The 23,721-nt window shown below is 39.9% G+C and overlaps 1 protein-coding gene and 1 long non-coding RNA gene across 2 annotated transcripts; one reads left to right on the forward strand and one right to left on the reverse strand.

The window, feature by feature from the left end:
* The first annotated feature begins 4,673 nt into the window (after positions 1-4,673).
* On the forward strand, positions 4,674-8,363 carry LOC114536534. The gene is made up of 3 exons (XM_028557876.1): positions 4,674-7,422; positions 7,616-7,874; positions 8,171-8,363. Exons 1-3 carry the CDS (start codon positions 4,674-4,676, stop codon positions 8,361-8,363), a joined length of 3,201 nt encoding a protein of 1,066 aa, XP_028413677.1.
* A 14,573-nt stretch (positions 8,364-22,936) lies between these two features.
* LOC114536507 lies at positions 22,937-23,313 on the reverse strand. The gene is made up of 3 exons (XR_003688455.1): positions 23,293-23,313; positions 23,124-23,191; positions 22,937-22,999 (listed from the first exon to the last, which is right to left on the reverse strand). It is a non-coding gene; the product is annotated as an uncharacterized LOC114536507 (long non-coding RNA).
* Between the last annotated feature and the right edge of the window lie 408 nt (positions 23,314-23,721).

Here is a 23,721-nt window from a genome sequence, read left to right on the forward strand (position 1 = left end):
AGAAAGGAATCCAGAAAGCATCTCCCTTGTCTTAAACAAGCTGCCTTGAGGGGTTCCACTTAGTGCTAAACCAGTTTGCTTCTAAAATGATTGCTTATACCTATCCTGGCATGTATATTAGGTACTAATAAAATCACATAATGCAATACAACTAAATACCTACTTACATATATAGCAAGTGTACTTTCTAATTAATAAACCCATGTTTAACTTCTTTTATTTAGGCACATAATTGCATCAATTCACTTCAGCTATAACCTTAACAGAAAGGTTGTAAAGAATTCAGATGGTTCAGAACAGCATGTGGTGGTGTACCCAAAATTCAAAAATGGGGAAGCTACTGTCAGAGACGTTAAAGTTGCTGCAAACTTTTGTAAGTCTGTGGGCCTTGTGGTGATATGTCATTAGGCATTTATGACGATAGTCATGATGCAATTAGTTTTCTACTCCTTAAAAATCAGTGGTATTGTGAACAACAGTATATCTGGTACTTCACAAGCTTTGTAACAGTTTGTTAGGGCTTTGGATGTATAGATTTCAGATAATTTTATATTAATAATAAACAGATAAATTGGATTCAATGAAAGGGTAAATAATTGTATTCTTATCATTGTTTTAGGCTATGTTCAAGAATCTATGAAACCTTCCTGGAAGCACAAAGAGAAGGCAAGAAAGAACATGATAAATTAAAGATGACCCCTGAACCAATGAATGTCATGCTGAATAAGCAACCACAAGATGAGGCCATCAAGAAGCGAAGTGATAGGAGAGCTATGGTTGTGAAAGAAGTCCCTCCAACAGCAGCAGGTGTGAAAAATCAACATATGGATTGTATCATTAGTAAACAAAATTATATCATTTTTATTCTAATTTAATGTGTCTCTCGATTATTTAGTATTGCAAGTTAATGAGGCAACCACAACAAGACCAACTAAAGGGCAAAACCTCATTGCAGTTTGTGCCACCAGCCCATGAAGGGTCATAAAAATGTTTTAGATTGCCCATGGAACAAACAGACCTCAAACTAATCATTTTAAATAAATATTAGAAACTTCAAACATATTGCAGTATCTGTCCACTTTTGTCTCTGGGGCCATTCATTATTTATACCTCAAGGTGGGTCATGACATTCTTGATCATAACAAAATGTCAAGCCACCCCCACCCCATTCTCCCCTCCCAACAGAGTCATGCAAAAGCAAAAAATAACTCCATATACAAAAATTCAATAAAAAATGAGCTTTAATTCATGATAATTGTTTATTAGTCTGATATATCTTCATCAAATCCAGTAAATGCTTCATCATGTGTTGGAAATTTTGTGCGAATTGCATTATATGCACAAGCTGGAAAGGGTATTCGCAGTCGACCCAGTATTCCATAAACAAGCTGAGAAAATTCTCGGTATGCTATTGACCGCAAGTATCTATACCAAAATAACAATAATTATATTAGCATACTAGAATAGATTTTATACAATAGTTCAAAAGTTGCATTTTTGAAATTAAATGTGTGCACTGTACAGCTGTAAACTCAAAGACAAACATAACTTTCCCATGCCACATAATACTCATATTTATGTGCAAATATAAATAAGATATTTGCTAGCGAATAGGAATTTTATGTATTCCGTCCTGTGTTAATGGGTTTGAAGAGTTTTGGGTTAAAGGGTCAAGATAGCGTGAGGATTATATAATAGTGTTAGGCAGGTGTAAAGATGGCAAGGAATGGCGTTCCGGCAGATATCCGGATAAGGAGGAGCCTAGGCATCACCAGAACGGTTAAATGTGGCTACTCATAAGCGAGTAGAATCAGTCGCCGAAGTCAACGGACAAGAATCAACTATCAAACAAAAAGTTTTTACCTAAGCCCACCTCCTCCCCATCTCTGCATCCTATAGTTATCATAGATGGCGCAATTTGTGCCCTCACCTTACTGGGCAAAACACTTTTGACGCATATGAACAATTAATATATATAAAGAATTTTTGTTAAAACTGGCTAGGGGAAAATTTACCCCTAGCCCAAAATATCCCAAACTCATGTAGGGAGTCTTATTAGTAATTACCAATTTCATGCCCAGTAACAAGCTGCGGAAATGCGCATCATGGTGTGAAAATGGAGTATTATTTCGACTTTGTATTAATTGCCAAGCTCATCAGAATGAAATGCATAAAAAAACAAATATCACTTCTTGCAGAATTAAAGTGTAGCTACATGTAAAACACATGAGTTTAGTTAGCCATATGAGGAGGGCTTTCAACTGCATGATGAGGAGGGCTTTCAACTGAAAGAAAACAATTCAACTCGCGTTTCTTCTGATCCTTGTTGGCGATATCTTCTACGACCTTTAGTTTTGTTTTTTAGTGCAGCCATTCTTAAGAACCATTTCTCCAGGCAATTAATTCGAAATCCTGGGTGATGTAACACACAAGTAGCTGGTGTTTCGACATCTTGGAGCACATCATCTGAACACAGTGCCGATTCGGTGCATCTGTCTATTTCCTGGCAACATTGAGCCTCATACACATTCTGCAGCAAACTTGTGTCACAGTTGTTACACTTGTACCTAAATGAATATTTAAAGCAAAATAAAAATACTTAATTTATGTAATAATCCTGTCGATGTGTGTAGCAAAATAATTACATATCGATTTGTAAAATTAGGTTTACCAGTCACTTGTTGGAATTGTCCTGTCTAAATGTTCCTCTAGGGTTTCAAATTGAATCCTTCTTCGTACTTCTCGACCCAATCATCATCCGCTATAGGCTCATCCTCGTATGGAACAGCCACTGCTCCAACACTATTGCTAGTGCTGTCTGGCATGTCTGCTTCGCCTTGAGTTGACGGCCCTTCTTCATCTTGCTCTGAAGGTGACTCAAATTCTTCCACTTTGAGCTTATAGTCCTCAACTACATCCGAATCTGAGTCACATGATGTAGAATTGTCGTCTGAGTAAGATTCAGAAGCAGACATATCCAAAAAACAACAGAATTTACAGATTTGTTGTAGCCTTCCTCGTTCGGCGTACTTCGAAAACAAGCGGAACAACATGTGTGTGAAATTTGAGTTTCCCGATTTGACGTCATTGCCTGCTGTTCGTACTCAGACTCTTTTCTCCTGGCCCGGTTTTAAAAAACCCTATTTTTTTACATGTTAGAGGTAAAATAAATCTGGAAGCATTTATCCATTCAAAAAAGGTTCATATCATGTGAATTGTCTCCACACGGCCAATTTTTGGGGAAAAATGGTAATTTTGACATATGCACTTTAACTTTTTGCAAATGTGTAGCCATATCAGTCAAATTAACCAGAACGCCAAACAAAATAATTTAGAAAACATAATTCACAAATCAAGGCTGATTACTTCAGATCGATATGTTAATTTCCTATTGTATTAAATCTGTCAGATAACATACCTTGGTAGATTATGAGCAAGAAATCCTTTGTTGATTAAGCAAATACAACTTGTTGAACAGACCACTGTTAAGAGCATGGGGAAATTTTTTGGCTTGCGCTTCACAGAAAATCACACCTCTTGTACGGCTTGCCCTATTTCATGTCAACCAAACTCCTATGACTCAACTATGGTGCCATTTGATAACTTGTATTCCAGCATTACAAAATACCAAGTTAGACCTTATAGTCTTTATCCATAAGAAATAAAACAAGTCTTTCGTTCCGGCGTTCTCGTCCCGTCGCACGCGCATTCGAGGCATTTCTTTCAACACGATAAAAACACCAACAAAAACCCCAAATCCTTCGATGCTTTGAGGTACGAAAGACGGATAACTTTTCTATTTAAAAAAATAAATTTCAAACCAAAATACTGTACGATTTTTCTACCATCCAGTTCCCTTTTTCATCTAAACAAAGATGACGATTTACTTAATTCGTCGCCAAGCACTGTTGCACCAAGCATTGTTGCACCAAGCTGTTAAAAATTGTGACTACAGTGACTTTAAGAGTTCAGAGACTTAAATTAATGTTCTATATATGGTAATGTTAGGAACAATCTGACCTATTAGAAGTAAGCGGAAGTGAAGTTGTAATATATGTTAGAGATAGAGAGAGGTGAACAGATTGAGAGAGTATTGGAAATATAAAATCGAGATAAAACCATATTTTGGAGTAGATTTAACTTTTTCGGTGTTGGAATGCGAGGCCAGATTTCCGACACAGAAAGTGGCGACCCTGGCAGGATCACAAGCGGGTTGTGATCTTTAGAACGACTATAAATCAAGCGAAGGTGGGTGTTCGTTGACAAGGACCGAGACAAGGACACTCAAACGGACAATGTAGTAAACAAGGTAAAATACTTGGGTATTTCAACAAACTAAACAGGGGATTTACACATTTTGGAACAGCGAGTAATACTATTCTTTAAACATTCGATCGAGTGAACATTCAAAGGAGATTTTAAGTCATTTATAAACGGTGGTTTCAGAAGTATACAAAGCGTGGAATTGGGGGCAAGTGTAAATGCATAAATTGCATAAATTATTCGGAATAATTCAAGGCATACTAGGAAAAAATTGCATACATTATTTGGAACATTTTGGTGAACAACAAACAAAAGGATTTAGTGATACTGGGACAGTGAATAATTTCTTTACTTAAACATCCAAGGTTTAAATATTTGTCATCTATAAAATAACTATGGAAAAACATAAAATGATTATGATGCTAGCAGAAGCAAGTGTTGAGGAGATATCAACCTCTGTGGAAATGGGCGATCCAGAAGATATAGAAGCAGATTACGAGAAGTTGTGTGGGCTATTGAAAAAGCTTGATCTTTCTATTGATAAAGCAAAGGATGAAATGGTAGAAAAAGAGGAAACTCTTTCTAAGATACTAGAGTGGTCAAATGAGGAAAAAACAAAAATGAAAAAGTTCAGGGATTTGAAATCAAAATTGAAAGAGTCGTTAGCAAAGATACAAATGGATCGAGACAAGCAATCATTGAGAAAGGAAATAGAGAAACAACGTGCCATAAATGAGGAAAATGAAAGAGCCCGAAGACGTGAAAAAGAGGAGATGGAAGAACTGGAAGTTCGACGAATCCAAAGAGAGGAAGAATGGCTTTTACGTAAGTTGGAAATCGAGAAAGAAGCCAAGAAACAATTACAGGAAAACACTTCGCAAGCAACGGCTACGCAGAGTGTTAAACTTCAAAAGTACACAATTACTCCATTCACGGGAGACTTTAAGGACTGGACACGTTTTTGGAATCAATTCTCAGTTGAAGTAGATGGGTCTAGCATATCGGAAATAAGCAAGTTCAACTATCTTCTTGAACTAACCAAAGGGAAACCTCGTGAAGACATTTTGGGTTTACCTCACACCAGCGACGGCTACTCTGAAGCAAAGCGAATTTTACTGGAAACATATGGCAAGGACATAAAGGTGCATAAAGCAATTATCCAAGATATTGAGAGTCTACAACAGATTACGGACATTCACAAGACAACAAGTATACACGAGTTCTACAACAAGCTTTCTCGGGCGGTGAGAACACTTACAACAATGAAGAAATTGGATTCAGCACAAAGCACTGTTTATACCGTGATGGATAAACTCGGACCGGTCAGAGAAATCTTGGCAATGGCAGACGACAATTGGGAAGAGTGGAAACTGGAGGAACTAACAGAAAATCTGCGAAAGTATGTCGAGCGAAACCCACTGCAGACCGAGAAGGAAGAAAAACCCAAAAAACGGGATCAGAATAAGAAGAGGGTTTTCCATGAGCAAAACAGGAAAGTCAACACTAGGCGTGTATACTGTGGTAATGAGAAACATAAGAGTTCAAACTGTTTGAAAGTCTTGACTGTGACAAGTCGGCGAGAGATTTTAAAAAAGAATCGATTGTGTTACAACTGCACGGGAAAAGGGCACACTGCACTTACCTGCCGATCCAGAAATTGTGTAAAATGCGGGCAGAAGCATCACACCTCACTTTGTGACAGCGAGGAATCGAGCATGGAAAAGGAAAAGTCCAAACTTGGTACAGAAAACACAGTTAAACAGTCTATTGAGAAGAATATGAGTTTCAGCAGCAATTCAACAACACTTCATCCAACAGTCAAGGCAAAGGTGAATGATCGGGTAGTCCGAGTGATGATCGATACGGGTGCGAGCACATCATACATTTGTTCAGAAGTTATCACCAAACTGTCGCTCAAACCAGTGAGACGCGAACGAAAATGCATTGAGCAATTATACGGAACTGTGACAAAGAATGTGGACATCTATCGAATTCATATCCAGTCAATTGTGGTAGATGATTTTGAGCTAGATATTGATTGTATCAACGCTGGGAAGGAAGTTCTTACCTACTTACCTAATCCAAAGGTGAAAGACCTGAAGATGAGTTCCAAACCTTTCCAGAAACTGCAATTATTTGATGAGGAGACCACTGACAGGCAAATACCTGTGCACATTATCCTAGGAGCTGCAGATTATCAACGGATAAAGTCAGCAGAGCAGCTGATACTTGGTGAAAATCCGGATACGGATCCAGGAGCAGAGTTTACAAAGCTTGGATGGGCGCTGTGTGGCAAGATTGTTTCGATGGAATCAGCTGAGAAAGAGTTCTTTTTGAACAGTCAGAGTGAATTTGAGAAGTTATGCTCAGTGGACGTGCTGGGACTAGCAGAGAAGTTGGAGACAGAGACAGAATTTCACGAGAACTTTATTAAACACTTGCATCAGACGGATAAAGGGTTTTATGAAACTGATCTACCATGGAGACCAGATCATCCAATGCTACCGGCAAATAGAGCGTTGACTGTGGCGCGATTGAGGAGTACAACAAGACGACTAGAGAAACTGGGGAAACTAGATGAATATCACAGTGTGATGGAAGGACAGCTGCGTGAAGGAATTCTTGAACCAGTGCCTCCAAAGCCAACAGGGGAGGTGGTACACTACATTCCACATCAGCCGGTGATTCGAGAAGATGCCGAGTCCACTAAACTCAGAATCGTGTATGACTGTTCTGCAAAAGCTGATCCTCAAATACCATCCTTAAATGACTGCCTCGAGAAGGGACCATCTTTACAGCCACTGTTGTTCGACATCCTTTTAAGAAATCGACTGAGGAGTAAGTGTATCACAGGTGACTTGAAGAAAGCTTTCTTACAAGTACGAATAAACAAGCAACATTGTGACGCGCAGAGAATGTTGTGGTACAACAAAGAAATTGTCGAATACCGGTTTACAAGAGTGATTTTTGGAGCTGCGCCAAGTCCTTATATCTTGGGGGCAACCTTACAACAGCACGTGAAACAGTTTCAAGACGAATATCCAGAGGCAACGAAAGCCTTACTCGAGGACACATATGTCGACGACGTGCAAAGTGGAGGAGATTTGGTCAGTGAACTTGAAACATTTAAAAAACAATCCACGATAATCATGGAAAAAGGTGGGTTCACTCTACATAAGTGACACAGCAACGTTGAAGAGTTGGAATCTAATTCAAACAAAACCGCCAAAGATGATCAAGATCCCAATGCGAAAGTTGAGAAAGTTCCTCAGAGTTCCTTGGGAGAAGAAAATGGACATTCTTCGAGTTAACTTTGAAGCTTGTCAACTCATAACTTCTCCATTCACTAAAGGTAAGGTATTGGCAGCGATAAACGGTGTATACGATCTGCTCGGGTGGGCTTCACCGGTGATGATTACAGGAAAAATCTTGTTCAGTGAACTTTGTTTGCGTAAGGTCTCCTGGGACGAACAAGTACCTGATGACATAGGGCGTCGATGGAATAAATGGGCTAAAACACTCCGTGAATGTACCGAGATTACAGTACCTCAAAGCGTGGTAAAACCGATGAGTCAACAGATTTCTATACATGGCTTTGCCGATGCAAGCCAGTTAGCAGTATTGTGCAGCAATTTATGTTCTAGCAACCTACAAAGATGGGAAGACAAGTCAAAACCTTCTGGTTTCAAAATCTTGTGTAGCTCCGAAGAATGTTTCGATACCTCGCTTAGAACTTGTCGCTGCACACAGCCTCGCCAAGTTGCTAAGCCAAGTAAATCACGCTCTCAGTTCATTCAACATTTTGCAGGAGAATCAATTATGGTCGGACAGTTTGACAGTCTTGTACTGGTTGGAACATCTTGCCAGTCCAAATCATCAGAGATGATGTTCTCGGTGTAACTGATAGGGACGTGGTGACGACGTTCCAGCACGAAGAATTTAAGCAGCAGCTTCAACAGAATTATGATGGATTCTACGAGACAGGGCTACCTTGGAAAAGTGACTGTATGCCTCTGCCAGAAAACAAGAATCAGACGATTGCACGGCTACACAACATCACACGAAAGCTTGAGAGAATGGGGAAGCTGGAAGAATTATAACAAAATAATGAATGAACAGCTAAGAGACAGGTGATCGAGCCTGTTCCAGTTCAACCTACCGGGAAGGTTATCAACTACATACCTCATCAACCAGTGATAAGAGAGCAAGCAGAATAGACAAAAATGCACATTGTCTACGACTGTTCTTCAAAACCAAATGTGGATGCGCCCTACCTAAACGATTGCTTAGAGACTGGGCCCTCATTGCAACCACTCCTCTTAGATATACTCCTCCACAATCGCTTCCGAATGTTGTGTATCACTGGTGATGCAGCGAAAGCCTTTCTTCAAATCATCGTTAAGCAAAACGATTGTGACGCACAACGGATACTTGATGAACCGGAATATAATCGAGTTCAGGTTTATGCGAGTCATTTTCGGAGCCTGTTCGAGCCCATATACTCACAGAGCAACCATGGAAAACCACTTGGAAGGATACGTGAACACGCACCCAGAAACAGTGCGAGCATCAAAGGAGGACATGTACGTTGATGATATACAGGGAGGAGGCGATTCAGAGAGTCTAGTGACAAAGTTTAAGGGAGAATCAACAACGATCATGGCGGCGACCGACTTTCAATTGCATAAGTGGCATAGCAGCGGATCGACAGCAGTAAACCAAACCTTGCTCATGGCGAAGTCGAGAGTTGCTCCAAAGAAGACAAGCATTCCAAGACTAGAAATGACTGCAACTACGACATTGGCCAAGTTATTAAACAATGTAATGAAGGCGTTGGAACAACAATCCATTTGTGCAGTCCATAATTGGGTAGATAGTGTGACGGTGCTCTATTGGCTTGCAAACAAAGGGACATGGTCGGTGTTTGTAAGAAATTGTGTCAAGAAAATTAAGGAGTTAACAAATGCAACCTGGCATTACACTCCAAGCAACTAGCAACATGGGAACCAGGGGAGCAACACCAAGTAAGCTAACAGATATGTGGTTCAAGGGTTCTGAGTGGCTTTCCAAGCATGAATTGTGGCCAGAGCAACCAGAGATAACGGAAACGGCAGAGATTTCCCAAGAGATGATTGCCAAACAAACCCTGGTTAAACAAGTGATCACACAAGACGCACAGATGATCAACTACATGTTAACGAAGTTCAAGTATAGAAAGTTACTATGAGTGACAGCCTATATCTTCCGTTTCACGAGGAATGCAAGGAAAAATTCCCATGGCCCGTTAGCCAAGGAAGAAATTGAACAAGCCAAACCTAATTGAGTGAAAATTTTTCAAGAAAGCGTGAATAATGACGGAGGTTGTACTCTTTACAAGGACGACCATCATGGCATAATCTGGCATAATCTTGGCCTTGAAGGCTCAACAGTGGCAAAACTAAATGTGGGGGTGGAGCTTGCCCTACTTTACCAAGCACAGAAATTGCCCCAGTTCCCAAGCGTTGTGAAAGGGTCTGGCGGATAAAGTCGACAAATAATGCACAGGAGACTTGTTTTTAAACATCTTAGGTGGTAGGAAATAGGAATCAAACTGTTCCCATTAAAACGCCCTTTAAATGTCTGATGTAAGGGAAAAAAGAAAACCTTCCCATCCATCAAACTTCATTCCGCTTCACCGGTAGCCTGTGGCTGTTCTTGTGGTTGTTGAATGTTGATATTTGGTGCTGCTATCGGCTGGATCGCCGGATACTGAATCTGTGTCTGGAGTTTCGTCTGCCATTTCACTTGATGGACCTCAACAGGGTCGTATGAAGGACGATAAAAACTCAAACTCACGCCAACCTGTGCCACTGAGCAAGAAGGGAGTGTCCTTTGATTCCAACTTAGATCTAGTATTTATAGCTTTAGGTCTGCCCAACTCATGTGTTTTATTGCATAAGTTTCTGTTTATCAGCCTGTTATATCATAATTTGACTTTGGATATCATTATGAGAGTTGTGAATAGCACAGAATTAAACTAGAAGTTACTATCGCAGTTGGCAGTTGCGCAAAGAAAGTGAACTGACTAACGAATGTAATGAGCAACAAATATAAACTAGAAGTTACTATCGCAAGGGAAGTGCTGGCATCGCAAGTCCAAATATTACATGTTTAAGAAAAACAACAGCTGTTTAAACTAAGTTTTTCTACTCCATAGAGGCTTTCTGGGCTTTTTTTTGAAATGAATAATATTGTGAACATTGTCGTGAACAATAGGGGCATTAAGTGTTAGGTGTCACTACTGTTACAGTAACAATGTTGCGACAACATGTGTTTTTACGTGTGTATTTGATACAGCATTAATTTGCTCCTGCCAGCAGCTTCAAGCATGCTGAGAGTGAGAGCAGTTGTGAATAGACTCATCAAGGTTATTTCCGCCATATTGCCTGCGGCTGCAGGGCAAAAAAAAACTGGGTTTGAGCTGCACGACCAGCCAATTCAGGCATTTACATTAAGATTTAATACATATGGCGGTCACAGAATGTTTTCTTTTTTGCCACCATTTCTAACGAAGCACTGTGTTGTTGTGGCGAGACGGGATTTTATTTCAATTAATAATAGTAATACTCAATCTGGTCTCCAGTGTGCCCAGAGCCTGCAATGCTTCGCTTGCAAGTATGAAAATTGAAGGCTATTATAAGAAGTGGGTGGCGGCTTTTCGGGGCGGTTGTTGTGCGCTTGTCATCACGCGGAAATACAAATCAGCACAAATCGTTCTTTGTTGTGACTTCAAGCAAGTTAAACCGCTCAATAAAACGAGTGCTTCGTTAGAAATCGTTAAATTCAGTGTTCACTTGCGGTTAGCCAACGAAGTGGCAAAAACGAAAATTTTCTATGACCGCCATTCGTATTGAATTCGGATCAGATGGCATCTTAAAGTGGTTACCTCATTTTTACTTGCGATCTCTGTGTGAATACTAGACCGATTTTAATAAAAATAGAACCATTTTAAGGAGGAAATTGTCCTCAGTAGATACATTCTTTTTAGATCGATATGTTGCCAATTCGCCATAATATTCACTTGAGTTAAGCACGTGCTTACTACGTGCTCGGAATGTTGTAGTGCGATTGGAAAAGGCGAGAAAACTCTATGATACCCTCCCCCTAGGGTAAATTTGACCCCAAAAATCGATTCCGGACGTAAAATTGGACCTAGGGGGTAAATTTTTCAGCTTTTTCTGCCATATTTTTTTTTCGATATTTGTATTATAGTGAAATAGTATTGCCGGTGATGTGATAATTCATATCATCATGCATGTTTATATTAAAAAGTCAGCAAAAATCCTCTAAAGGCTCGATTTTGACGCTAAAGATAGCAAAATAATCCTGAGAATGTGAACTAACTGTACTAACTCACTGTATCCGTTTTAGTTTGTATTTTGCGCAATATTTTATAGATTAGGTGTGCTTTGATGTGTAATATTGAATAATAAATAAATCGCATGCATTTTAAGCCTGCAGCACACGAGAGCTATCTGCAATCAGCTGAGCTACGAGTTACTCGTGCCTGTTAGCGCGGCCGACAGCTCACTGTGTGCGGATAGATTTTTCTGAGTTTTCCGCCACATGCAACCTTTTCTCGCATATCAAGCATGTTTGATACTATTTAAATCGTCTTTTCAAGCTCTATCGTTTGGTGGTATTCTGGGGTCTTTAGCCCAAATACTTGCAGAGATGTTTAGTTTTCTTTCTTCCCAACAATACCGCCACGGCTCGAAGCCAGTTTTTTTTGCCCTGCAGGCAATATGACGGAAATAACCTTGTAGGGGTTCGCAGACGCAGATAACTTCCATATATAGAACGCATACCATATATGGTTTTCGCCAGAATTAGAATTAAATAAGAAATTAGAATTTGTTATTATTCTGACAATTCGCTTTTGTAATAAAAATAAACGATTTAGATGTGAGATTGTTGACCAGACAAGATTACACTAATTCAAGTAGGGATAAATTAAGGTATAATATAACGACAATTTTGTTTTTCAATATTTTTTCCACTTTTATTTTCTTGTTCTTCACAAACAGCCTGTGGTGTCGGCAAAAAAGGATCAAAATTTAATCTCTTATCGGACAGTTTGAGATATTTCTTTTTGTTCTTAGTTTGACGCATTGGGCTTGGCTTACTCCATTGTTCCACTAGATCATTGTACTCATTTTCCTCATGATGTTCTTCACAATTAGACGGCTGAAAATTTAGGGAATCATTATCGTTGGACGTGGTTCTTTCCTGTTGTAGACAGCTTCTCTATTTTGCTTTTAAGTTTTATTTTGCTCTAAGTTTTATTTTATTTACATTATGTTCACTGGAAATAGCGTTGACAAACTCTCTTTGTATGGCTTTGTTTTCATTCCAGTTTTCTCCAATGAACATGTCGAGTCTTAGCTTTTTCTTTTAGCTTTCCCTTAATAAAAGAAATGTGTTTCTTAATTCTGAAAAAATCTTCAATTTGACCATTTGTATCATTATCGTACATGTAGTTATGCATGCTTCCTGATGTTCTGGTGCTGCATTTTGTGTACTAAATTGGATTATGGCTTCCTAAATCCCCGAGAAGCAAACGTGACCATAAGAAACAGGTGTTCAGATAACTGTCAAAGACATAGTCAAAATATTTAGGCATATAGTATTTGTTCAGTTCATGTCCAACTTAATATTGATACCATTTGTTTTCATGTTACTTAACTCTTTTTCCCAAAATTGCTTAATTGATGGACTCGCCAGTAAGCTTTCAATTCCAATGTCACAGTCAACAATATCTTCTTCCTCTTTCTCTTGACTGTCTTTCTGTGATGTATCATCAGTACATCAATGCAATCAAAGAAAGTAAAATTTTGGATATGTTCCGAAAACTCATCTTTGATGGAAAAAAATTTTTCCATCAAACGGCTGTCGACAAATCTGCTTTTGAATATAAAATGGCCCAGGCAAACGATATTCTTGAGTTCTTCCAAAGTAGAGGAACATATTAGGCATCCAAAGAAGCGCATTGCTATGTGAATTTGACTATTCTTTGGCAGATTTGTTTCACAATTCTTTTTCGCATGATTGCTCGTAGCAAACCATCTTTCAGAACTGGACTTAGCTGATGGATTGACGTTCCCGCTTTTCGAAGCATCTTCTTTGCTGGGCGTCTTTCAGGTTAATTGTAGGGCTGAGTGATATTGAACACGACTGAACTGGGTGGTCTGCAGGAGGAATTGCATGCACTTTCTCTCCCCACTTGGAAGTAACATCATCCGCAGATTTGACACTATTATTTGATTGACACTATTTGACGCAGTGCTAGGTGATTGAATTAGGTACCATAAGTGGGTGATGATGACGAGGAATGTTGACACGGCGTTACGCAAGGTTTGGCAAATGGTGCAACTCGTTGAGCGAAACATCTGTACAGATGTTGTCACGGCGCTTAAAATGGCTGTCAAATTCTCCTGAGAGCACGCTTGCAGCACAAGCCTCGACAAGGAATCCACATTTGGTGGATTTTGCCAGCCCTATGTTCTATGGAAAATCGAAACTCTTGCAGATTCATGATCCAGCGCCCTAATCGCCCTGTTGGCTCGATGGTGGATAACCATCTTAAGGCACAATGATCCATAACAATTTTAAACTGGCGCCCTAAAAGATATAACCGAAAATGTTGCGTACCGTAGTGGATAGCTAAGACTTCCTTTTCGGCGGTAGCGTAGTATTTACGCTCACGGTCAGAGAGTGCTCTAGATGCGTAAGCGACCACTCTTTCGACCCCATGGTCGTCTGTTTGAGAGAGCACAAGAGTAAACAAGCGATCAAACTTAGGATATGCGAGAATAGGCGCAGTGCAGAGTAATTTTTTTGAGTTGAACAAAGGAGTTTTCACATTTGCTTGTCCATGCAAACGGTTGTTTACCTATCGCTTTGGTAGTTAATTTAGTCAGCGGAGCCGCCAGCGTTGTGAAATCTTTAATGAAGCGCCTATAATATCCGGCAAGACCTAAAAAACTACGAACGTCTCTTACACAACATGGTGCGGAAATATGCTCGATTGCTACGGATCGGGACTAACACCTTGTTGGGATACTCAGTGGCCTAGAAATAAGACCTCGGTTGCCGCAAATTGGCACTTTGTCATCTTAACTTGCAAATTGTGTATTCTTAATCGCTCGAGGACGGCTTTTAGTCGAATGTTGTGTTCGTCTATGCTGCGGCCGAAACAAATCACGTCGTCTAGATAGCACAAACAACTATCAAATTTAAGCCCAGCTAACACAATTTCCATTGCGCGTTGAAAAGTAGCTGGTGCCGTTGTAAGCCCAAAGCTCATCCTATTGAATTCAAAAAGCCCTGAACTAGTTACAAATGCACTTTTAGGCCGATCCTGGGGATCGATAGATATTTGCCAATAACCGTTCCTTAAGTCAAGAGTCGAGAAGTACCGTGTGTTCCCTAAAGAGTCAAGAATATCGGCGATGTTTGGGAGCGGGGAATCGTTTTGTGATACTTTGTTAAGTCGACGGTAGTCGAAGCAAAACCGAAATTCCCCATTGCGTTTTTGTACAAGCACAATCGGACTAGACCACAGACTAGTACTAGGCCGGATAACGCCCTGTTGTAACATTTAATTTATTTGCCGCTCGGCTTCCTCCCGATGCGCGTAGGGTAAAAAGTGTGGACGATGTCGAATCGGGGGACTATCACCTGTGTTTATTGAATGAGTTACTACCCGAGTGTGTCCCAAGCTTTCCTCAAAAACGTCCTGGTAAGCGGACAAAACCTCTATCAATTTGCCCCTATCCATATTGTCTAGGGAAGAGTTGATTTGTTCCACAGCTTTTTCTTTAAATTCCTCAACAGTGTGCGAAGCAATTACCGCACAATGTGTACTCGTTTGCACATAAGGAGAACAAATTAATGGGGAAAACTCAGTGATTCTACAACCCTGACATAGTTCTAGTGGCTTGTCCAAAGCATTTAAGATTCGAATGGGGACACTACTCTCTTCTGGTTTGACGGCATGCGCAACATGTAAACTAGGTTGATACTCTGTTTCCTCGTCTCTACTTATTGGTGAAATCATGCCTACAGTATTAGAACTAGATTTTAGTAGTCTACCTTCAACTATTATTTTAGTTCGACTTGGTACCATCACATCATTCTTCAGACCTACATATATTGGTGCCCTTACTTGGGACTGGGTTAAATTATTGTCACTGGTCTTACAATCGCAGGTTTCGCCGGTCTCGGTATCTGTGTCATGAGCTCCGGACGCTCTCCCTTTGCTGGGAGCCATGCAGCCAACTGCACTAACCAGGGATTTTCCATGAGGTCCCACTAAGCGGTACGACCTAGTCCCCTTAAAAGATTCCCCATGTAAATCTAAATTATTATTGACCAGGAAGTCCCATCCTAGCACACAATCGTAACTGATGTTCGTGCAAACTAAAAAATTTCCTACGTAAGTTCTCTTGTTTGTACTCTTGCAAAACGTAACACCTATTGGCATGCGACCTAGTATTTGTAGACTACCTCCTGTTATAGATTTGCAACGTTCTGACACACAACGTTCCAAATTCTTACAATCCATATCAATGATTTTCTGAATATTATCGCTAATAAATGTTCGCATTGAGCCAGTATCTATGAGCGCGTTGACTTCTACACCGCCAATAAAACATTTAACATATGGTTGGGCAGGAATATGAAAATAAGAATCATGATTCTCACTTACTTACTCTTCGAGTCGCCCCTTGCCTGTTTAAATGGTTTCCACAGTCTCGTGCTAAGTGTCCATAACCCTTGCATTCGTAACATTGCTTCCCGCTAACTGGACTTTGCCGTTGGGACCATGACCGAGGGCTACCATTCACACAATCCCTGGCAAAATGTCCTCTCTCCCCGCAGGAATAACATGACCCTATTGTAACGCGTATCATGCGGTAGTTGAGAACGACAAGCTTGTTGGTTGACTTGGTTCTGCTCGAACTGGCCCAGACGATTGATTAACTTTGTCCTCCATCTGCTGCTGTTTGACCGCCATGTCAGAGACTAGAGACACAAGACGACTCAACTCGTACGACTGGCTCGTGCTACATGCCTTGCTTTGACAGCTCTATATCGTTGCACAAAGGACAACATTTTTGGGAGATCAGGCACCGGATCGTACTCTAAAAGTTTGATTTTCATTTGTTTTGGCAAGCCTCTCATAAACTGCCTTGTCAAAAGTGCCGTTTTCGTGGCGTCTTCTATATTAGGTTGAGCTTTCAGCAGGATTTGCTCCAATTCCCACCTAAACACGGACGGATCTTTGCTAGGGCGTAACATCCGTGCTTTGAATTCGGCGAAGTAATTTTCAACCCACAATATCTCCACTTTCGAATTTCTCAGGGAGAATTGCTGAAGTCATTTTATAGGTGTATCGAAATCCCACCGCTGAGCACCAAATTTGTAGCGTACGGCTAAGATCCTGCAAGACACAGTCACAGCACGGCTTCCAGCCCCAGTCTGATTTATTTATATCAATTTCTTTCTTATATTACATTCTGTCAATTACGTATCATAATCACTTAATCATCATGTTCCTCTAGCAAATTCTATTTACAATATTATGTATTGCGACATGCATTTACAAGATTATGTAGTGCTACATGCATTAATTACGGAATCAAACTCAACAGGACTTCTCTGTTGTAAACTACTGCCTCTGTAAATATTTATTATTTACATTTTTGCATTTTATGGGTAAAAACAAAAGATTAATACAAGTATTTCCTAGGGTTTTTGCCCAAGTACTGATTCATAAACATGATCCCAAAAATATTACCTGGGAAAGAAATTTTTACCAAACACATTTGATGTTAATTTGAAGTTTTAGCAACAGTAACTTCACACTTAACTCTGTTACCATATCAACAGTGCATATTCAATGAAACACATTTTCCCATAATTTTTGCCAATTTGAGCATCTCCTACTGTAATTTTTTAAATTCAAAGTTACTGTTGCAAACACCTCAAATTAACATAAAGTGTGTTTGGGTGAAAATTTCTTCCCTGCATAAGGTAATGGTTTGGGAATCACATATATGCATCACTGTGGACTTCGGCAAAAACCCAACAGACACCAACTTAAATACCTTGAACAGAATAAACAAGAACAATGTTCAGTTATGTTTGAATATGTCCAGTCTCTTTTTAAGCCAAAGTTTTTCAACCAATGCTGCTCTAATCGTTTCTGCCAGAGGCAATGAATTATTTACTTTAGAACAATTGGTCATTTCCAGTATTTTCCGGATTTTTCTCTATCCCTCTTCTCACTGCTGATAGGGTCAACAGTATAAGGTCCGACTTTTTTGGTATTGTATCACTCTGATACAAATATTGTGGAGTACCATACAGGCAAGTGCAATGTCCGGACATTGTTTTTGACAAACTCTGATTAAGACTTCAATTCAGTTCAAAGCTTGACGTCAACTACTACAATGCAAATATAATTATGCTATAAATACACACAATCCTAATTTAGCATAAACATAACCTTACTGAAGTATAAATGTGCCTTACCGATTTATCCCTCCATTACTGCATGTTATAAATACCTTGATAAATATAGTTTACAAGGACACAATGTTAAAGGTTCCCAGTGTTCACAATGTTTGCAATGTAGACTGGGCTCTAGTTTGCATACTAAATACTTTATAGCAAGTTTTGCAATCGCACTTACATGGTGGCCCCCCTAAATTGTCGCCCCCCTAAATGGAGAATTGTCTCCTTCAGTTATCCTTTGGTGCGTTTAGCTTGAAATTAAACCGGTCGCATTCCATTCCTTAACAAAAACTGTCATACTTGGTCGGATTTCAGTTTTCTTAAGGCTTCTGTTAAGTCTCAACGAGCTCCAACTAATTTGGTGCCTTGGTCAGACCTGAGCTGGCGGATTGGGCCTCGTCTGGGCAGGTTTAAGGTCATGCTGCATCCTTGGTGATTCAACTTTTGATGGTAATATTGTGGTATCAGTCTGGTGACATGTCCCTTTCCTGGAAGAATAGCCAGGTGTTTAATGTGGTAGGGGAGGTTGGACAGTTTTATGCGACTGCGGCCCTGAGTACGCCATCAGGAACAAGGAATGGTCCAATTGGTACAGACAACTTGTTCCCTTCAATGACACTTTTAAATTGCTTCCCCTTCTGTTTGAAGTGCCCCCTTGGTGTAAGATTCTCATTTCTTCAGAGAATGCTTCTTCTTGAACCATCTTGAGAATTGCTGATTCCGATTGCTGAAGCCTTCTACTGTCAGTCGCTTGCGATTTTCTTTGGTCGTAGTATCGGGATTTCGTTTCATGCAATGTTTCTTCAGCCGTTCCTTTAACCTCAGGCAATTTGCAACAGCTCGTTTAGTGTGATGCCAACAAGAGAAGTAATAACACGAGGAGCAAACAGAGGTGGTATCTCGAATCTGCTGCACTCTGTTTGCTACGAACACTTGAAAACAACGGGCGTCGTTGGGGATATGGCCCAGGGCTACTTTACTGTCTGTCCAAAATTATGACATTATCGCAGTCAAGCTCGTCATGCAACATACAGCTCACCTCCATGGACACCAAAGCACCTGTCAATTCCAGCCGAGGAATTGTGATTGGTTTCATTAATGCGACCTGAGATTTTCTCATCCATCACGAATGCGCAGTTTACTTCATCCTTATTGTTCACTAAGCGCAAATATGAACACTGCCCATAGCCGTGTTGGAGAAGTGGTGCATCTAGATTGTCTTGGCCTCCTGGAAACCATTTGGCACTAAGTATCTTCATACTTTAATGTCCTTCAAGAGCGGAATGTCACTTCTCCATTTTTCCCACCTTCATTTGATCTCATCCAGGATGGGATACTCTTTAGCAACAAAGCCGTGACAAAGCCAACCGGGCTGTATATTATTATACAGTTGACAATATATATGCTGCAACGTGTCAGGGGCTTATCTTGTAACGTTATTCGGAGTTGAAATGAGTCTGATTCAATGCACCAATGCGTTCCTAAAGTTTTATTCAACAGGAAGGCAATTGTCGGTAAGATTGAGGTTTTTGAGACCTGTTTCTTGATCTTCAGGTGAGATGGTTTCGAGCACTTCCTTTGAATTCGAGACGAACTTGTGCAAGCAAAGGCCGCTTCAAGCTAACGATTCTTTTGTGTTGTGGATCAAAGACACTGCTTCAGGCACTGTTTTTACAGACTTTAGTCCATCATCAACATCCGAATTCTTCTGCATTGTTTTCTGTGATTTTTCTCAACCCATAATTGGCACACCTGGTGAGGATATTGCTCCAAATAAATGAACCGTTATTCTGAATTCTGTTGGGGTGGTTGTGATCCGTTTTCCCACCAGATAAATCTCAAGTAGTCTTGATGCTCTTCAGTGACATGAAATTGATGGAACATACTTTCCACATTGCACAACAAGAAGGCTATAGGGACCTGTCCAAATCTGCATAACAGTCCAATGAGACTGTTAGTTAGATCGGGACCTTGTAATAGGTGATTATTCAGCGACTCTTGTAAATAGCTTGCGCTACATAAAAAACTATGTAAAGTTTGTTGGGTTTCTGTGATGGGGAATATACCAATGCTGTTTTTGCTTTGTCTGGGCCTTCATTAGCAGGACCTTGCTCAGCATGTCCCTTGTCGATCAGCTCATTCATAAAGTTGTTGTATTGTGCATCTCTTTCTAGACGGGCCTTGAGTCATTCGAGGCGTCGCAGGGCTAGTGGCTTATTATTGGGTAAGGAGAGGTTTTTTGCGGAAGGGTAAAGGCATTTTGTAATGACCGTTGTCCCTTTGATGCATTCCCTGTTTTAACTGCCCTATGAACTTCTTGTTGTCTAACAATATTGGTGGCTCCTTATTTCTTTCTTAGAAGTCGGATTCCACCATTAAGCATACTTGTTGAGGATTACTGACTTTTTTCACAACCGTCTTTACCACAAAGGTGCAACCTCTATTGTTATCTTTTGGGAGGTTTCTTTTAATTCTGTGAGTGATGGCCATAGCATCTTCATCTTCCACGCACAGACAGGGCTTGTTCACATTACCAATTATGCCCCCCAACCAAGATCAGTTTGCTGCACGTAAGTCTCTTTGCCGTTACCCAGAATGACTTGGAGAGGTGTGATTGGGCAGGGACAGTTGGCTCCAATAAGTAATCCAACATCAGGATGGTAGGGTAGTAACTCTGGTACAATTTTTGTTAGATGTTGCCATTTTAACGCCATTTCAGGCAATGGGATCTGATTTCTTTTTACTGGTGTGGACGCACAGGAGAATGTCAGCGGAAGCTGAATCTTTATATTGTGGTTGAAGTCACTTATTGTCAGCCCGTTGATCTTGTGACTCTGTATGAGTTCGCCGTCTGCATGCATGGTTGAGAGTAAAAGTTGAGTTTTGTGTCCATCTACACCAAGGTGGTTCAGAATACTCTGTGAGTTAAATGTTGTATCTGATTGGTCGTCCAAAAGAGCATACACTAGGATCTCGTTTTTGATGTGAACTGGATGGTCAAATTAAATGGGTATGATCATGAAGCTATTTCTCGATTGGCAGTCATTAGCAGCAGAACAGTTCTTGTTACAGGGTATGGTTTGGGTTTTTGTCTGAGTTTTATCTTGCGTCGGTTTTGTTTCGTTGTTGTTTACCTTGTAGTCTCCATGCAGAGACATTGGGTGTCCCTTTCCACAGGTGAGGCATTTCTTCCATTTCTTGCAATCCTTGGATAGATGCCCTCTGAGTGGCAGCACTCTCTCCCTGATCAGTAAAATCATCTGTTGTTAGAGTAAAATAATTAAGTAGGGTGCATCTGGGCACATCGCCACTTAAAGGGTTAAAATTCTGAATGCAGCCAGTTTGAAACTAACTTCAGGGTTCAATTTTACTTGGTTACCTTATGGTTTCTCAACATGGGCCTTTTACAAAATACATAGTTCATATATTTAAAAGGTATCTTACCATCCCTTCAATGACCACCCTTAACTCATCTTGGAAATTAAGAGCAGCCCCATTTGCTTCTCCAGGTGTCCTTTCAATATAGAAGAGTTTGTTTGATCTTCTTTTCACTGCTTAATGAGATATGATCTGGGAAGTTCATCTCCTCCTGGACAACAGGACAGTTCATGGTAGGAAGCCTCATGGATGCAAAATTTGTCCATGATATGCAAGGTCTCCTGAATTTTTTGCTGCTCTTCAGTGGGCAGATCTTTGTATGATTTTCTCCCTTTTTCTCCGAATGAGAGAGAATACGGTTGCCCTAAGTGATCAACCAATTTAACTCTATCTAACTTTAACTTGAAGGATTCACTGAACCACAATGCCTGTTCAACTTGGGTTTCCAAGGATTTGAGCTTGCGTTCTTGCAGCCGATTTCCTATTTCATTATTGGATTTCCCTTTGTCCTCAAAGTTTCTTTGAGGGGAGATTTTTTCAATGACATTATATAAATTTTCATTTTCTTGCTTTAATTTATCTAAGTCCACTTAAGCTTTATCAATTGTTATCTGCATTTTGTTTACTAGTGTTGACGTCTCGTTATTATTTGAAGTTTAATTGGGCGTCTTGACTTGTAACCTGTGCGTTGGCCCTTTCGAGTCGTAATATATTCACGTAATATAGACACTCACCGTTTGAGCTGTTACAAGTTTGTTCTTTTACAAGTTTGTTCTGTTGCACAGCAAAACTTGTAACTTTTCCGAGCAGGTCTTCCCATTTTTCCCCCTTGTCCTGAAGATTTTCTGTGCCGTCCAGAGCAATATTTCCGCAAATTCTCCTCGATTCTGGGACAGTTCTTGAATTGTCGTGGAATATCGTTTACATTGAAATCCATTCAAAATTTGCACATATGAGTATTCGATTAGTACGCTTTGCTTGGTTAGATACCAAGAGTTTAGTTGTTCCCAAGGCAGCTGAATTGTGAAGGGAATATTTTTAGCTTCATCGCCTAATTTTCGAATATAGGGCGAATTCGACCAATTTAATAGGAATTATTAAACAAGTATGTCAGTAAAGTACACATTTTGTTCGGAAACATATGCTTTGCTCAAATAAACATCACAGATCTTGAAGTCATCACTTGGTGGGGTACAGCTCTAAAACAGTTGTGCAAATTTGAATTCTTATCTAAGTAATATATATATATATATATATATATATATATATATATATATATATAATTGCGTTATGGAATGCCAGACAGATCAAACAATGACAGAGTCAACCAGCCAAAACAGTCCTGTCTAGGACAAGACAAACGAAAATACAATTGCGATTGAAGTCATCCACGAAAGCACAGACAAAGATCAAAAGAGTCCAAAAGAAGTCACGAAGTATCGTTGAAGCACTAGAGATATATATACACATATACACATATGTATATATGTATATATGTATATACCCAAAATACACAAAACTAACATTCCAGGTCGACCTATTATCTCCAGTTGTGGTGGACCAACAGTCAAGCTTTCTCAATATGCTGACCATCTACTCAAACCACTCCTACAACACATACCATCATATGTCCAGGACACTACAGACTTTCTATGCCGGATATTTGCTCAGAATAACACACTACCGGACAAGTTCATACTTATTACTATTGACGTAAGAAGTCTCCATACCAACATACCTAATGATCAAGGCATCCAAGCCTGTATAGACATGTTGAAAGAAATCAACACAATTACCCCTGAAATGGAGAAACTAGTTCATGACATCCTATCCCTTGTACTTAAGAAGAACGCCTTTGCTTTTAACAACGAACACTTCCTACAAATTCACGGCACTGCTATGGGATCACCAATGGCACCTACCTATGCAAACATATTCATGGCAGCACTTGAACAGGAGCTCCTCCAACAAGCTCCTGAAAATCTTATACCTATTGAATGGATAAGATTTATAGATGACATATTTGCAATTTGAACACATGGCACTGACAAACTGGAAAAATTCCTTAAATACAAACAATTTCCATCCTACCATCAAATTTGACTTTTCCTTCACTGAGGAATCTGTCAACTTCCTTGACACAACTATCTACAATGGAATCAGACCTGTACATTAAACCAACTGACAAAACCCTTCTACTACACAAAAGCTCATTTCACCCCACCACATGCAAGAACGCAGTCATCTACAGTCAGGCTCTACAATACAGACGCATAATTACAGACAACAACAAATTATAACAACGACTAAACCACCTCCTAATTGCACTGATCCATCGCGGATATGACCACGACACCATCACCACTAAGTTCAACAAAGCCCTACAATACACCCAAACAGACCTACTCAATAGGAAACAAAGCCAAAAAAACACAAGCTGCCCAATTTTCTTTATTCCATACAACACAAACACAAAATACATTGCAAACATCCTACGTAAACACTGGAACATATTGGAGA

The sequence above is a fragment of the Dendronephthya gigantea genome, unplaced genomic scaffold, assembly GCF_004324835.1.
Source record: "Dendronephthya gigantea isolate DGI-Jeju-01 unplaced genomic scaffold, DenGig_1.0 000138F, whole genome shotgun sequence".
Taxonomy (NCBI): domain Eukaryota; kingdom Metazoa; phylum Cnidaria; class Anthozoa; order Malacalcyonacea; family Nephtheidae; genus Dendronephthya; species Dendronephthya gigantea.

Coding starts and splice junctions, on each gene's coding strand:
- LOC114536534 (XM_028557876.1), top strand. CDS start 4,674: ATGATTATGATGCTAGCAGAAGCAAGTGTTGAGGAGATATCAACCTCT. Junction 7,423..7,615: donor CACGATAATCATGGAAAAAG/GTGGGTTCACTC, acceptor CATTCACTAAAG/GTAAGGTATTGGCAGCGATA. Junction 7,875..8,170: donor GGCTTTGCCGATGCAAGCCA/GTTAGCAGTATT, acceptor TGTAACTGATAG/GGACGTGGTGACGACGTTCC.